The sequence below is a fragment of the Vombatus ursinus genome, unplaced genomic scaffold (assembly GCF_900497805.2).
Source record: "Vombatus ursinus unplaced genomic scaffold, bare-nosed wombat genome assembly UNPS02012901.1, whole genome shotgun sequence".
NCBI lineage: Eukaryota > Metazoa > Chordata > Mammalia > Diprotodontia > Vombatidae > Vombatus > Vombatus ursinus.
Window position 1 is genome coordinate 3,673,683 of NW_020952679.1, and position 16,949 is coordinate 3,690,631.

General features: G+C 42.5%; 1 protein-coding gene across 1 annotated transcript in view; it reads right to left on the reverse strand.

Moving 5' to 3' along the window:
* Nucleotides 1–16,949, reverse strand: part of IQCA1 (IQ motif containing with AAA domain 1) — a 229,572-nt gene that overhangs the window by 81,906 nt on the left and 130,717 nt on the right. Inside the window, exon 9 of the mRNA XM_027858297.1 lies at nt 9,582–9,660. Within this exon, the coding sequence (XP_027714098.1) occupies nt 9,582–9,660 (79 nt within the window). The remainder of the gene's footprint in view (nt 1–9,581; nt 9,661–16,949) is intronic.

The following is a 16,949-nucleotide window of genomic DNA, read 5'->3' on the forward strand; positions in this document are numbered from 1 at the left end:
TTGGCGAGTGCACTCCAGGTGCAGCGGGCAGCCAGGACACAAAACGGGGCGGGAGAGAGGGCGCTGTGTAGGAGGGATGACGAGAAGGCCATTTTGGAACAATTTCCAATGACGCTAAAAGGCAGGCTGGGGCCAGGGTTTAGAGGATGAACAGAAGGGTCTGTGTTTTATACCAGAGGCAGCAGAAAGTCCCCGGAGTTGTGTGAGTAGAAGGACCAGACCTCACTTAAGGAAAACAGTGTGGAGCAGGGATGGATAGGAAGAGGGAGGAGAGACGCTGGGCCAGGAGACCAATCAGGAGGCTGCTGCCGGAATCCAGGTGAGGTTTAGGGAGAGTTGAACTCAGCTATGGCCGGACTGGATGGGAGAGATGTGAACAAAGTGGAAACTGAAGGTTTTGAATAAACGGATGTAGGGGAAAACTTAGGATAACCGGGGCAGAGTGAAGTGAGAAGAACCCAGAAATCATAAGCACAATGACAAAACCAATGTACGTGAAAATATCCACAGGAAACTGAAATGATCAAGCTTGGCCTCAAATAAATTAATCATAGTTAGCATTTATACGGCTCTTTATAAGCGCCTAAGTTTGTCTCACACTAATTCTCAGAGGTAGATGTCGTTATTATATTATTATCCCCATTTTACAGATGAGAAAGCTGAGGCAGAATAAGGTTAAGTGACTTGCCCAAGGTCATACAACTAGTAAGTATCTAAGACGAGATCTGGACCGAGGTCTTCCCAACTCTAGGTCTAGAACTCTAGCCACCTCATTAAAGATATGAGAAGGCACCTCCCCACCTTTTTGTAGATGTGGAAGGCTTCAGGTGAGGAATAATAATATAGCTAACACTTAAATAGCACTTATTATGTGCCAGGCACTATGCTAAGCACTTTACAATTATTATCTCACTTGATTCTCAAAACAGGAGGGAGGTGCTCTCATTATCCCCTTTTTATAGATGAGTAAACTGAGGTAAACAGGATTAAATGACTTGTTCAGAGTCACACAACTAGTTAAGTGTCTGAGGCTAGATTTGAACTCAGGTCTTCCTGACTCCAGACACAGGGCTCTCTATTCACTGCATCACCCAGCTGCTTCATAAAAGACAGGAGAAGGCACCTCCCTACCTTTCTGTAGAGTTGGAGGGCTATGGGTATGGAATTCTGCATGAAACAGCAGACTTTTCTGCTATGTTGGTTAGTTTTTCTGAAATATTTCCCTTCCTTTTTAGTTATGAGGAATGGATGGCTCTCCAGGAGGGAAGGAGGGGTACAGCGGTAAACATAGATAATATTAAAAGAGAGGTGATCAATAAAATTTTTTATAAGACAAAACTTAACCACTACATGAAAATACTTTAAAGCAAAAGTCTTTGCTTTCTTAGGAAAGCCATATATTTTTCTACATGGATAAATTAACCAAAAGGAGGGAAAGCATCCATTTTTTAACACTATGATGAAGGGCAAATGAACAGAGAGAGACTCTTTGACAGGATTTTTTTTTTTTGCTTATCAATATTTATATTGAAAAGTGCCCCATATAATTCCACCAGTCTTCTCCAGGTTGGCAGGCTTTATACACCAAGCAGCTACTGGCAGTATTTGCTAATTTCAATTAGAGGTAATTTAAACTGATGCTTTCTTTGGGAGTTTTTCATCTTAAACCCTTCTCCGGAGCCTCTAGGGGTTCTCCTGGCACTTACAAATTCAGGAATCAAAATTTTAGCCATCATAGGACACCGGGAAGCTTACTGGCAGTGTCTTTTTTTTTTTTTAACATAGATAATGATTGCCCAACCTTCTCTTACATTTGAGCATTTGCCCTTATCCTAATAATGTTTAAAAGTAGGTAATGGCAGTTTCACGTTTTCTTTCAGGTCTGAATTTCTCTGTTCTAAACTCAAAAGGCTAAAAGAAAGGGGAGAAAGAGGAGCTTTGATTATAGGGGAAGGACCTTGAGGAAAAGGCCTTCGTTTCTTTAAATTACTGCAGCCCCGTCAAAGGATGTGACCCATGCCATTCTACACACAGAAGGGGGAGTCTTGACTGAGCTCATTAAAAGTGACCCCCTCCGGGGCTTCCCTAGCCTGGAATTTCCGCCTTGAGGAAAAGACATGTTCTAGAGGCAGCATTAGAATTTTAAGCTTTCCGGGATCAGTCACTGGGCTGGCCAACCAGAGTCTAAAACCACAGTATTTGAAAAAACAAAAACAAAAACAAAAACTTAAACCTTATATTTTCTCTTTCCCTTAAAAAAATCTTTTTATCTTATAAATCGCTCCCCCCTCTCACACATTGGATTTTAGGAAAACAACCCAGTAGCTAAGTGGTTTTAATAACACAAAACAAATGCTGATTATTATTATTTTAAATTGACCACAAGTCTACCAGAGATTTAAAATGGTTTTGAAACAATAATTACAACTTTTAAAAATGTTTTCAAAAGAAGTCTGAATGTGAGGTAATGGAAATTTCCCTTTCAAATTTAGAGTCAAAGGACCTGAGTTCAAATGCTGATTCTGTCACTTACTGTCTCTGTTTGCTCTTCTGAGCCTCAGTTTCTTCGTTTGTAAAAAGATGGGTTTGGGGCCAGCAGCTATTCAGATATTTGAAGCTAGCTCTCCTGCTCCACCCAAGTTTTCTCTTCTCTAAGCTAATCAATCTCAGAAAGCCTCATGGGCCCCAAGGCTCCTGGAGGGCGGGGACCACTTCTTGCTTTCCTGTAGCCCCTGTGATCCCATGCGTCCAATCAGAGTCCATTGGATGGGTACTGGGTGAATGGTAGGGCTGGTCCAAGGGATGCTCTAGCCCTGACCTTGAACCCCAGGCCAGTATACCAGGCAGGTCTTCGATAAATTTGTGAACTCGGACTCCATCTTTGTTTGACTGGGTATCTCGTTATCTCAACGGTTCTGGAGTCTGGGAACGTGGACTAGAATTGCCTCCCAGAAGGGATTGATGAGGAAGCGCCCCCCCCCCCTTTATTTTGGGTGGGACAGAACGAGTCCCACAGGATGGGCAGGATTAGTTGGTTGTGATTGGCAATGCAGGCAGTCACTTTTACCCCAAGCCAGCCGTCTTTCCCACTTCCTCAGTACTGCAGAGGGCTCTGCCATCTTTCAAATGGCGAGGCTCACAATCCCCAATATCTTTAACTTGCCACTCTCCCTCTGCGTCTCCCTCACTCTATAATCCAATCAGTCACCAAAGCTTGCTGCTTCTACCTCCACAGTATCATTCTCTGTACTCACACAGCCTCTGCCCTGGCTGTGGCTCTCATCACTTCTTCCCTGGATGACTCCAAGTGGTTCCCATATGACCTCCCTGCCTCAAGCCTCCCCTCTGTTCCAGTTCATACCCCACACAGCTATCAAAGTGACTTTCCTAAAGCACAAGTCTATGCATGTCACTCCCTTCTTCTACAACTGTCAATAACTCCCTATTAGCTCTAAGGCCCAACACTGTGTCATCTTTTTCTGCTGCTTCTAAAAATGCCTACTGGTTTTTGTTTTATAATGTACATAATTATTAGTATGGTCATTTTATAATTTACAAATAAATAAATGAGCAAATCTTAGGGGGTACAGGATCAAATGTTTGGAGACTGCTGATTTAGTCGAACCTTCTCATTTGACAGATGAGGAAGTTGAGACCCGAAGATGTTGAGCATAAGAGCGTAGATTTGGAGCTGTGAGGGACTTTGGAAGTCAACTAGTTCTTTGTAAAGATGAGGAAACTGAGGCTCAGGAAAGTGACTCACCCAAGGTCACACAGGTAGCAAGAATCCAAGGTGGAGTCCGAGCTCTTTATAGGACCCTGTGATCACGGCTTTAGAGCTGGAAGGGACATCAGAGACTGGTCCAACCCCATTTTACATATGAGGAAACTGAGGCCCTTGGAGGTTAAGTGACTTGCTCAGGGTCAATTGATAAGAAGAATCAGAGGCAAGATTTGAACCCAGGTCCTCTGACTCCCTAGCCAGCGCCCTTCCTGCATTCAGACTTTAAGGTCCTATGGGCAGTAAATAGGAGAGCCAAATCCTAGGATTCCGATTTTATTTGAATGCTTTCCCCAAAGAAATCAAAGCCCCTTTTATATATCCTCATGTTAAAAATCACCCAAACACAGCTTTGACACGAGGATTAAAATGCTGATCCACGGCTACCATCTTACGGCGCCTCCAGTCCCCAGAAGCAATAACAAGATGAAAAGAGAGAGGTCAGATGTATGAGGGTTTTTTTTTCCATTTTCCTGGAGAGACTGTTAGGTTTTTGCTGATTTGATTTCTCCTTCCCCTGGGGGTTGTTGCTTTTCATGGGTCTTTTTAGTGCACACATAATGTTGCTACTATTAGGGGGTCCATTTGACCATTTAACATGGTAAAAAACTGCTACTTAGAACAGATGAGATCAGTGTAGAAAATCAGACATGATTTTTTTTCTACCAAGATATATTTGCTGCTTATGCAAAGGTGCCTTTTTTTAGTGAAAAGTATTTAAAATTGCTAAGTTGTGTTTTTTTTTCCTATAAGCAAGTGGGCTTATTATAGAAGGCCCACCCCAAAGAGATCGTCCCCTTGAAAGAAAGAGTGAAGTAGAAAGCATAGCCCTGGCCCCAGCCCAGAGAACACCACTAAGAAAGAATCATCATCATGGGGGAAAATGTCTAGGACTATTGTTTGGGAGGACACAGAAATGGGGTGATAAATCAGGACTGCTCTGAGAATGAACTAGGAAAACCTCACCATCCCCCATCCCTCACCCCCTTCTACATTGCTGAACTCTGGGCACTTGGGAGGAAAGTTGGCATTAACTCTGCCTTCAAACAGGGTGTCTCAAGTTCTTTCAAAAAGGCCAAGCTGAGCTCTCTGCTAAATTTAGCCCATTGGAGCTCATTCGCGTGTATGGATTTATGGTGCTCTGCATCTGCTTTCGAGTGGCATTTTAAAACATTCACTTGCTTACTATCAGCTGTCAATTTAAAGCACTAACTGACATTGTTCAAGGTCCCAGCTGTGGATCCAGCTGTGTTCCTAGCAATGGTATCCTTGGAGAAAGGATTCTAGTCTTTGGTCAAATGTATAAGCATCAAGCGTGCTGATACCCAAAGTTCCACCTGTCAAAGCTTCAGGCTTTTGGATCAAGCTTCTATTTCTAGTTTAAATACATCTCGTTGCCTCCTCGGAGGCATTATCAGACACTGACACCTTAGTGAACATAAAGGTTCTGAAAGCAGATTCTAGAGCCGGCAGGGGGCATCATCTGAATTTTCTAGGAGAGGAGACCGTGCCGCGTCGCCCAGGGGACCCGTCATAATTTAGAACCAGCCTTGTCTCTACCTCAAGTCATAGAACCATAGATTTGGAGCAAGGTGGAGCCTCAGAAACCATCTAGCCCAACCCCCTAATTTTCCAGATAGGAAAGCTGAGGCTCCAGCCATTTGGACAGGCCCTGCTTACCGCAGTACCACGAAGCCTCCAGCTTTCTTTCAGCCCAAGCTCTAGTCCTGTGCTTCCAACTTCCTACCCATTCATTTGAATATTATAACATCTTCCACTAAAGGCAGCCAGGTGGAGCAGTAGATAGAGCGTTGGGCTTGAAGTCAGGAAAACCCGAGTTCAAATCCTGCCTTAGACACTTACTTAGCTCTATGACCCATGGTGGGTCACCCAACCTCTCCCAGCTTCTGTTTCCTCACCTGTAAAATAACAACATAGTAATAGCACCTTCCTTCCAGGGCTGTTTGATTTATAAATCAGTTTTAGCAGTATAGGATCTACGCCAAGAACACAACACCAATTCAACTTTAGGAAAAGAGTCCAAAATTCACCAAATACTGATGGAAACCACCTACTGTGTGCCAGGCATTCTGCTAGGCACTGGAGATACAGCAACAAAACTGAACCATGTCTGCCCTGGGGAGCTTCCGTTATCAGGTTATGAGCCAACATCTATTGCACAAAGACCGTAAGGACGTGAAGGCACTCCACAAGGAAACTGACAGGAGCCTCCAGACCAAAGTAAGATACGCTTTCATAGCGGGAGACTTTGAAGCAAGCATAGATATGGGAGATGATAGTAAAAAAGATATCAGAAAACAGGATTTGGAATTAAGAAAAGAAGAAGGCCAAGGGATAGTAGATAATTCAGTAGCCTCACACGTGTAGGTCATGAATGAATACGAGAATAAACAGGTGCCAGGGTGAGCTCCAAACATCACACAAAATTGAACCGGGCTCCAGGAAGTGGCTGGTTACAACAATGGGAACCATTTCAGAGTCAGGGGTCTCTATACAGCCAGACCATTAAAGAGTGAGCGAAAAGGTAAAAATAAACACCAAATCAGGGTTAGTATAAAGATGAAAAACACCTCAAATTTTTGCTGCTCCCGTATAGCCTCCTTAAACAAGCTGTGGAGTCTAAAAAATGGAAAAAGAATAAAAGGAGATCGATTGAGAATCACCATTTCTTAGAGACATTTACGCAGTTTATCACTGTCCTCCTTAAACTGTGATGCTCAGGACGATGCTCACAGTACTCTTACGTAAGTCTGACTAAGCAAGCCATCACCACCCTGAACTTGTAAGGTTGAGTTTTTGAAACCCAAGTAAAAGCCTTTTTTATTTAATTAAGTTGATGCTAATATAATAAATTTCCATTTATTCCTATTAAGTTTTATCGCATTAAATTCAGCCCAATACTCTAACCTATCACTATGGATATTGACTCCATCACTCAGTGTGTTAACTAATCTTCCCATCTTTTGCTGCAGGACATGGGGAATACCTCTCTAAAGGCATGACCCAGAACCCTCCATTGCCTCGAGAGTCCAAATACTGTACTATGAGTCACAAATATTAAAAGACCAAAAGGAAGGCATTGGACTAGAATCACATAACATGGAAAGCATGGATAAGTTGCTATTTGCACCAGTAAAAAGGAGTTTCAAAATGAATCCACTGAAGTGCTAATGTTCATCAAGAATTATCAGACCGGTTAATGCACAAAAGGCCATTGGCAAGCTATCCCACCAATTCATGACAAAAACACTAAAAACTAGAGGAAAAGAAAGATCCTTTTTCAACACAATAAAAAAATATCCTTTCAATATTAGCACCAACAAAATGGAAACAATGAATAAATTCAGTAAAATTTCAGTATACAAAGTAAACTCATAAAAATGTGTCTTTTTATATGCTACTAATAAAGAGTGAGAACTTTTTTTAAAAAATTCAGCTAGCTCATGGAACAAAACATTTAAGAAGAAAAAAAATTAAGGAAAAATGGAATAATGCATTTATGTAGATTGTGGAGGGCAAACATATTTGTATTTAATAAACAAATATAGTAAGTTATTGGTAGGTAGGTTCAATTACAAATTTGTCCAAAATACAATCAAGACAAAAAGGAAAATAACAGGTTGGGGATGAAATTTGAAATAAATTAAATGAACGAGAACTTACCAATTAAAATTAATTAACTTTTCTAACAAAACCTACAGCCTTGGATAAAAGGATCAGTGAGTTTGTCACGACTTTAGAGCTAAGTCCTAAGGACTTATCCAAAGGGTAAAGGGACTTGCTCAGAGTCATATAACTATCAAGTTTCAGATTGGCAGGATTTGAACACTAGTCTTCTAGACTCCAAGGCCAACATTCTATCCACTTTACCTATAAAAATTGGTGGATATGGGCAGAGAATGTTCAAAAGAAGATAGGCATATCTGTAACATTTTCTTGAAAAAAAAGTCCAGATTCATAGAATTGCAGAACTAAGAGTTGGAAGGGACCTTATCAATGCTGTTGTTCAACATATACGCTAAAGGAATCTTCATGGTAACATATCCAACAAGTGATCCTTCAGCCCCAAGATCTCCAAGGAGCTAGAACCCACAACCTTGTAACTTTGGGACAACTCAGCTGGTTATAATTTTTTTCTAACATTATGCCTAAATGGGTTTCTTTTGCTCACGGTTCTGGTTCTGACCTCTAGGGACATATAGAACAAGTCCAATCTCTGCCAGACACAACAACCCTATAAATATTTGCATTGAGCTATCTGTCGCCCCCGAGTCTTCTTTTCTCCAGTTGAACCATGCCAGGTTCAATCAACTGATTCTCTTATGTCCTGGGGTCAAGGCCCTTCTCCATCCTGGTGGCCCTCCTCTGGACCTTTTCCAGTTTGTCAATGTCCTTCCTAAACCATGATGCCTAGAAAATGAACATGAGACTGCAGATGAGGTCTGATGAGGGCAGAGCATGATAGAACCATCCCCTCTGTATTCCTGGAGGCTGAATGACTCTTTATGCAGCCCAGGATTACATTAGCTATTGCTGACTCATATTAAATATGAAGACCACTAAACCTGTCGATCCTTTTCAGAAAAATGAGTGTCTATCTATGCCTTCCCTGTATTATATTTGAGGTTTCTATTTTAACCAATTAAAGACTTTACATTTATTTCTACTGAATTTCATCTTGTTGGATTCATTCCAATGCTCTAGTCTGCCAAAATCCTCTTGGATCCTAACTCCCATCCATAGTGTAACTATTGCTCACAGTTTTGTGTCATCTACAAATCCAATGAGCATCCCATCTAGACCTTGATGAAAGTCATTAATAAAACTGCTAAATAGAAAGGGCTGATAATAGATCCTGGGATACCACCTTGGAGACCTTCTGCCATGTTGGAAAATGTCCAATCTCAATCAGAAAAGTGAAAATTAAGACAACTCTAAGGGACTTCATACTCATCATAATGGCAAAAATTTTATATATATATGAGAAAAAATTCTAGACAGATTGTGGTGAAATAAGCACACATACTAGCGAAATTACAGTCATTTGAAGAGCAATCTGGCAGTGCACAGAGTTCACAAAAATAATCATACTTACCTTTTATTCCAATAACTCCATTATTGGGAATATATAATTAAAACATTTATATATTAAAATTAAAAGTGTAAAAGGAAAATATCGATATGTTCAAAAACAGATATAGAAGCATCGTTTGTAATTACAAATGGCTGGAAATAATCTACATGTCCAATGGTTGGTGAGTGGCTAAATGACCTATGGCATGTTAATGTAATAGTACAATGCAATTAAAATGATAAAAATAACAAATATGAAGAAACTTGGAAAAACTTGTAAAGTAATGAGAAGCAAAGAAAAATAGAGCCAAGAGTAGTATATAAGCCGACAGCTACACAGAAGGAAAAATGTCTGCACAAAATTAGGTACGAATGGAAAATGCAGAATGTGTCAAAGATAGAATAACTAAGTGGCAGTGACAATTTTGTATGTAGAAGTTGATTTTTAATTAAAAATAGTTGTAGAAAAACAAATATCAAACTGGTTTTGTTATTCCTTAAGATTAAAGGCATGCTAAACTTTCTTTGAATGGCTAGGAAGTATTTATCTTGGCTATGATAGGTCCATTGGGTTCTTAAATGATTTTGATATATGTGCCATGTGCTAAATTCAAAAATTACTTTCTTACATTGCTTATATAGCACCAGAGTTCAATGAAAAGAATAAGAGCACAATTATGATGCCCATTTTCTTATTTGTATTGACCTTCATATTTACTGTTTCCTTCTTCTATAGCTGGGATGAAGAGACTGGGTGCCATTTTCCATCTTTCTTCTTCTTCATTCTGCAAAGAAGAGTGTATGCCTTAATGGTAGGGAGGGTTGATCTGTTGCAATGAAGAGGAAAATGTAGGACCCCCAACAGTTCGGTGGTGTTATTGATATCTTGTACAAATCACCATCAATCCCTTGCTTCCCTTCCCACAAACCATTGGCTGGTGCCAGAGGAGACACTGTTTAGTCATACAATTTGTATGCCTTCCACAGGAATGTTTAGATGTGTCCACCTTAGACACTTCCTGGCTATGTGACTATGGACGAATCACTTAACTACTGCCTCCCTCAGTTTCCCCGTCTATAAAGTGGAGATGATAATAGCACTTACTTCCCATGGTTGTTAGGAAAATAAAGTGAGAGATTAATTGTAAAGTTGTTCACTCACTGTAAAGTGCTATATAAATACTAGCTATTGTTACTATTTTTATGAGATGGTAAGTTCCATGAGGGCAGAGAACACTTCCTAGCTAAGCCTTGCATTTCCCCTGGGATCTAGCATAGTGCCCTACACACAGCAGGCAATTCATAAACTTGTTGAACTGAACTGGTAACAGGAGTGACCATAGCTGCATCAGCCTGGGTGCCCCCTGGGACTCTGGCGTATTGTGAACACTGAATACCTTACGATGCTTGCATCTGATTTTGGGCCATATTTGTGTTCTGAGTGTACTGATGCTGATCTCAGTGACCTCCCAGATAACATATACTTTGAGGATTTATGTGCAGTGAACTGCTTAATAAAACATGCATTTAAGTCTACCTATATGCATTTAAATACATATGAAAATAGTCACATTGTTCTTTCTGTTTAATATTTTATTCTAGGCATTTGCCCCATTGGAACTCAGGTCAAATGGTTTGACATACTCCAGGAAAAAAAAAATCACCCTTAGCCCAATTTCCTCTATGGCTTACACATGGACAAAAATGAAGGGCAGTTCTCATGGAACTTTTATTTCCTCAAAAATAACTGTGCCATTAGTCAGTTGTTGAGGGACGTGGTTGGGAGAGTTTTAGATTAGTAGGTAGGTATGTGTCAAAACTGCAGTTGCTGGACCTTCCCGGGGCTTGGCTCCTACCTGCTCCTATTCAAATTCCAATGTCAGCACCATCACTCAGCAGCTTCCAGAGAAGGGGATATTCCCACCCTGCAGGATTTTCAGTCTTTAGGAAAATGCCAAAGCAGAGAGAGGGAAAAAATAAAACTAGAGGCTTGTTATTCCCCATGGAAAATGGAAGTGGAAATGGAAGCTTTCTTTCCCATAGATCAGGGCATGAACTTCCTACAGATACATTTTAAAATGCCTGCTTTTGGCATGGAATTAAACTTGAATTGAATTTGAACACATCTGCTGTATCTCACTCCTGACCCACTTAATTCATTAATCAGGGACTTCAGAGACCCCTGAGTCCAGCCCCCTCATTTGACAGGTGAGGAAACGGAAGCACAGAATGTTTAAGTGACCTGGTTAGTGAAAATCCCACCTGCTTCAGGAAGCCTTTCCAATTCCCTTTAATGCTAGTGCTTCCCCCCTGAAATTATTTCTAATTTACCTATCCATATGCTGTTCATACATGGTTCTTTATATATTGCCTCCACCCCCACTCCATTAGACTGCTAGACCCTTGAGAGTGGGGATTGTAGTTTGACTTTATATCCCCATGATTTAGCACAGTGACTGACACATAGTAGGCGCTTAACCTTTTGACTTGACAGAGCTAGGAATTGTCTGAGGCAGGAACAGGACCTAAGTCTTCCTGACTCTGGGTCCAGTGTTCTAGGAGAAGGGAAAAGGAATCCACATCAAGTACTTACTATGTGCTGGGCACTATGCTAAACATTTTTTAATATTTTCTCCTTTGATCCTCATATCTGGGGAGGCAGGTGTTATTATCACCTGTTGTTATTGTTCAATTGAGGAAACTGAAGCAGGCAGAGTTTAAGTGACTTACCCAGGGTCACATAACTATTCTACCACAAATTGTTACCTTTACATTTTTGTCTTTGGATCTGTTCTCCAAAATGCTACCCTGACCCCCGAACATGAGACAAACTGTAACCACCTATGGGATTGACCGTTCATGTTTTCAATGCCGCTGGTCCCAGCGTGATGTGGTGGGGGAAAGTACTTGATTTAGAGTCAGAAAAATCAGGGTCTGAATTGTGTCTCCGCCACTTGTCAACATGGGGGATCTTGGGCTCTCTCTGGTTGCTTATCTGTCTAAGGTCCCTTCCAGTCTGAAAATCTGGGGATCCCTGGATTTTTCAGAGATGCGACAAGTTAGCTGTTGAATAGAACAGGAAACAAATGAAGAAGCAGTGGGTGAAGACAGACACTCGAGGCAGAAGGGCTGAGCTTTCACAGGGATTGGGGATCGCTTTCCCTTGGGGCCACAAGGAAGAGTGAATGGATTACGATGCTGAGAAGTATTTGAGGAGCAGAACGAGGGAGCTGTGCTAGATGGGTTCAGGATCATGGCTTGTAAGGATGGGGTTGGAATTGGGGTGAACAGCCTGGGGGGCTTAGGAACATAGTCCTCAGGCACCATCTAATTTAACCTGCTCATTTTACAGATGGCAAAACTGAGGACCAAGGAAGCTAATTGACCTCTCCAAGGTCACACAAGTGGGACTTTAACCTTGTCCTCCAGCTGCAGAGTTAGTTCAGTTCCATTAGACCAGTGACCATACCTTGGCCCTGTCCCAGTAGAGGAGTACCTCCCATGGCCTGCTCCATTCTTCCCCTTGCTTCCCATCCCTTTTCTCGCCAGCAGTCGTGATGTGTGTATTCCCTGATGTGTACCGTGGGCCACACCACTTACCCAGATTGCAGGATTTGAACTCAGGTCTTGCTGACTTCAAGCCCACCATTTTATCCCCTACACCATACGGTCCTTCAGCCTTAGAGTTCAGAATATTGCCCGGTAAGTGTTTGTGTAGGGAAAAGGGTAGCGAAGACATACAATGTTTATTTGAGAAGTTAAATTGTTTTCTGTGATTTTCTAGTTCAACCTACAGACATATGATTAACACTAAGGTGGCTGATGAACTTTTAATAACTTTTTGTGAGTGACTCTCAAAGCATTCGATCTCCTTGATGTATCTGCTTTCTGACATGGCCCTGGCTATTTCTTCATTCAAAGCTTAGAGCAGCCTTGCCCAGGAGGGCTCTCAGTTAACTGAGCTTCAGACTGGACGCTGCCACACCACAGGCACCCCTGAGAATTAGGGCAATGGATAGTACTGAAAGACAGAGGTTTGCCATTCCAAAGCCCCTTATCTTCAGACTCCCAGTAAAAGGAAAATATTTTGACACTCTCAGAAATCACTTTTGAAGATTTTAAGAGAAAATCAAGTAGTAGCGAAAGCTTCAGTGTGTGTGTGTGTGTGTGTGTGTGTGTTGGGGTGGTGATGCCAGGTTAAGTAACTGGAGCCAAGCACAGGCTTGATAAGTTATACCAATAACATTTTTAAAAGATAAAAATTAACGTTGAGGGCACAGATTCAAAGAGATGCTGCCCCAAGACAGCTGGGTGGGGTGGAGGTGGGGAATGGAGCCCAAAGTGGTGAGATGTGGGTGTGTGAACGTGCTAGGAGGAAGGAGGACGACTCTGGGTGGATTCTCTTGGGGCCTCAGATCATCTTGAGCTTGGGCTGGGGACAGGACCCCCTTCCCCTTTCCTTCCTGACTCACCTTAAATCAGCTCCCAAGGTGGGGCCTGGGACACTAGTTCCCATTGCCCAAACCCCAGGGAAGTATTCCCCAAGTACTTTTTTTTAAGCAATTGGGGTTAAGTGACTTGCCCAGGGTCACATAGCTAGTAAGTATCAAGTGTTTGGTCTGAGGTCGGATTTGAACTCAGGTCCTCCTGACTTCAGGGCCGGTGCTCTATCCACTGTGCCACCGAGCTGCCCCATCCCTAAGCACTTCTGAAACCTGTTCTGTGTGTCGGCCCAGATTCCCCCTTCCTCAGTCGATGATGCCCACAGAAAACTTTGAATTTATATTTTTTAATCACTAGTCATTTTAATAAGTGTCACTCATAATATTCTAATTTCTTTAGCATTTTTCAGAACCATCTTTGGCTTCTTACAGTACTAATTAAACTCTGGTTTTTTGTGCCTGTTATTTTTCATAAATTATTGAAGCCTTTCCACTGATGTGAAGTTTGGGGAAAAGATTTACTCAATTTAGATCAAGGCTGCAGAGATCACTTGAACCTTGTCAGGAAACATTTCAGGGCAGTGCTGGATTCCAAACCTGCTTCTGCCACGTACTCCCGATGTGAGTGGTGGAAGCTGGTGAGTCTCCCTCAGCCTTGGTTTTCACATCTTTGAAGTGAGGGATGGCTTGGACGTCCTCTGATGTCCCTTCCAGTTTTAAAGCTCTTATCCTATGACCCTGTCATTTCACTTACCTGTGACTTAGTTTCTTCATCTGTAAAATGGGGGGGTCTTGACCGAGTTGTCATCTGAGGTCCATTACAGTGCCAGCTCTAGGATCCCATGTGTGACTCTGGGCAAGTCACTTTACTTGCCTCAGTTTCCTCATCTATAAAATGAGGGGTTGAAGTAACTGGCCTCTAGGGGCCCTTCAATTGTGCCAGAAACAATTGTGCAGGAATTCTATCTCCTACCCCCACCCTCTGCCTAACAGCCGTGCCTCTACGTGAAATGGTTTTCTTCCGCACCATCAGTGCCTCAGAGTTTCTGGCTTGCTTTAAGATGCAGCTCTAACCCTGTCTTCTGCGGGAGGCCTTTCTTCAGCCCCTTCTGTTGCTCTAAGCTTCCCTTCCATCTCGTCTGTATCTTTATAATTGTGTTCTCTCAATAGAGTGTAAGCACCTCGAGGGCAGGGGATATTTTTGCCTTTATTAGCACAGGTGTCCCCCACATTCCAAATGCTTAATCAATACTTGTTGATTGAGTGACTGATTTCTTGTAAACGGATATCAAAAAAAGCCAGCAGGATTCCGTCAAAGACAGAGCATGCCAGGCTCATTTCATACCCTTTTGTGACAGGGTTACTAGACTCCAGTGGATCTTCTTGCATCCCCTTTGCTCAGAAATGTAGTTTAGCCTTCAAAAGGAAACTCAAAACACCTGAATCCAATTCCGTTGCTCTAGATATGAGTAAAACATTTGAAAAAAAGTCTCTTGAGAAGATGGAAAGATGTGGGCTAGAAAATGGCAGCCTTCGATGAGTCAGGACCTGGTTACACGGCAAGACCCAAAGAGTAGTTGTTAATCATTTCAACTTGGAAGAAGGTCTCTAAGTGTTCTCCAGGGAGCTGCTCTTGGTTCCATCTGATATTTTGATCATGAGAAGTCAAGTCATATATGGTCTGTCTATCGAATTTGAAGGTGATGAAAAGTGAAGGGAGATAACGAATATGCTGGATGATGGAATCAGATGCCCCAAAAAACCCTAGAACATCAGGTTGAACCTAAGACAATGAAATGTAACCAGGATAAGTGTAAAGTCTTACACTTGGGCTCAAAAAATCAACTTCATGAGGATAAAAGAGGGGCGGCTGGGCCAGAGAGCTATTTGTCTGAAAAATAACCCAGAGGTTTGTATACCTGCAAGGTCCCCAGAAGTCAGTGATGTAGTATGGTAGCTGAGTCAAGTACAGTATCCTCTGCTCCTGGTCAGGCCATATCGGCAGTACTGTTCTGGGTACCCCATTTCAAAAGGAACAATGATGAGCTGGGGAGCATTAAGAGGTGGGCACCCAAGATAACAAGAACAATAACAATGCTTAACACTTATATAGCACTTTAAAGTTTGAAAGGGCTTTACAAAATACTATCTCGTTTTATCCTTAGCAATCCTGCAACGTAGGTGATGAAGACTCTCAAAATGTAGACAATAAATGTCCCATGACACATGAGGTCTATTAAAAGAACTGGGGATATTTAGCCTGGCAAAGAGAAAACTCAGAGGAGTCCTGAATGTTGCCTCCAAGTATGTGAATGGCTGTTGTGTGGAAAAGGGATTCCACTGGTTCTGCTCCGCTCCAAAGGCAGAGTTGAGTTGGACAGAGGCAGTTCTCAACTCAATGGAAGGGAAAGGATTTCCACTCACTGGAGTTACTCAAGCAGATTTTGGATGCCTCCGGCTGGTCTGGAACAGAAAGGATTCCTGTTTAGGTCGGGCTGGTCTGCATGGCCTCGGAGGCTCCTTCCAAGTCTGAGTTTCCAAGATTCTGTGAAATTCACTTTATTTCTCAGAACTTGGGCAGAATGAATCGCAGACTGAACCCACTGTTTGCACACACTGAGGGCTTTCCAGGGCTTCAGCGCCAGGGATGTGGGATGGATCAAGATGGAGGGCAGGCTCTGCTCCGACGAGATGGAGCAGTTCTGCCTCTTTATCCATATCCATTATCCAGGGCAGGAAATGGCAAGAAAAATGTGGATAATGAGAAATGAGAACATTTAGCATTTTGTTATCGCTGACAGCAATACAATGATGAATTTGGGGAAGTCATTCCAAGCTCTGAGATTTATGGGGCAGTTTCCAGCAGGCATTTCCAAGTGCTTTTAAGATTCTTAACGAATACAGTTGTTCACAATTGACTTCAACATGCTTTAAAAAATGCCTAGCATAAGATCAGAAGGTTTTAGTGCTAGAAGGGAAGGTGGCAATTGTTCAGTCTCCTTAGCTCGGCCGTTTAAGGGCCGACACATGTGGCCTGACACCCTTTCTGGCTGCTTTTCACAAACTCCATCTCAGGCCAATTAAGTGGCTTCACATGCCCAGAACGTGGCCACCCGGCCTCTCCTCAGCGCCTCCCCCGCCCCCCCCCCAGAGCACTCACGGAGCTCACGTCAATTCTGAACATTCCGTTCAACCTAACCCAACAAGAAGCATTTACTGAGCAACTTCTACATTCCTGGCCCTGGGCTGCACACTGGAGATATGATGATGAGAAACTGAAACCATCCCTGCCCTCCAGGTGCTTCTATTCCTCAAGCTATTCCCCAAGCCTGCAATTCACTTTCTCTTCATCCCCTGTCCTGCCAATGCTCATTTTCCTTCAAGGCTTAACTCAGGCAGAGAGGCTGATTCTACCTGCCTCCAGGCCTAACGCCTCTGGGGAGCTTTCCTGACCCCACATTCTCAAGGTTCTCTCTTTAGTCTATTTTTCTGGTACCAGGTATATTTGGGTCCTCCCAGCACAGCATACATTCCTTCCTTCCCTCTTTCTTTCCTTCCTTCCTCCCTTCCTTCCTCTTTCCTCCCTCCTTTCCTTTCCTTTCCTTTCCTTTCCTTTCCTTTCCTTTCCTTTC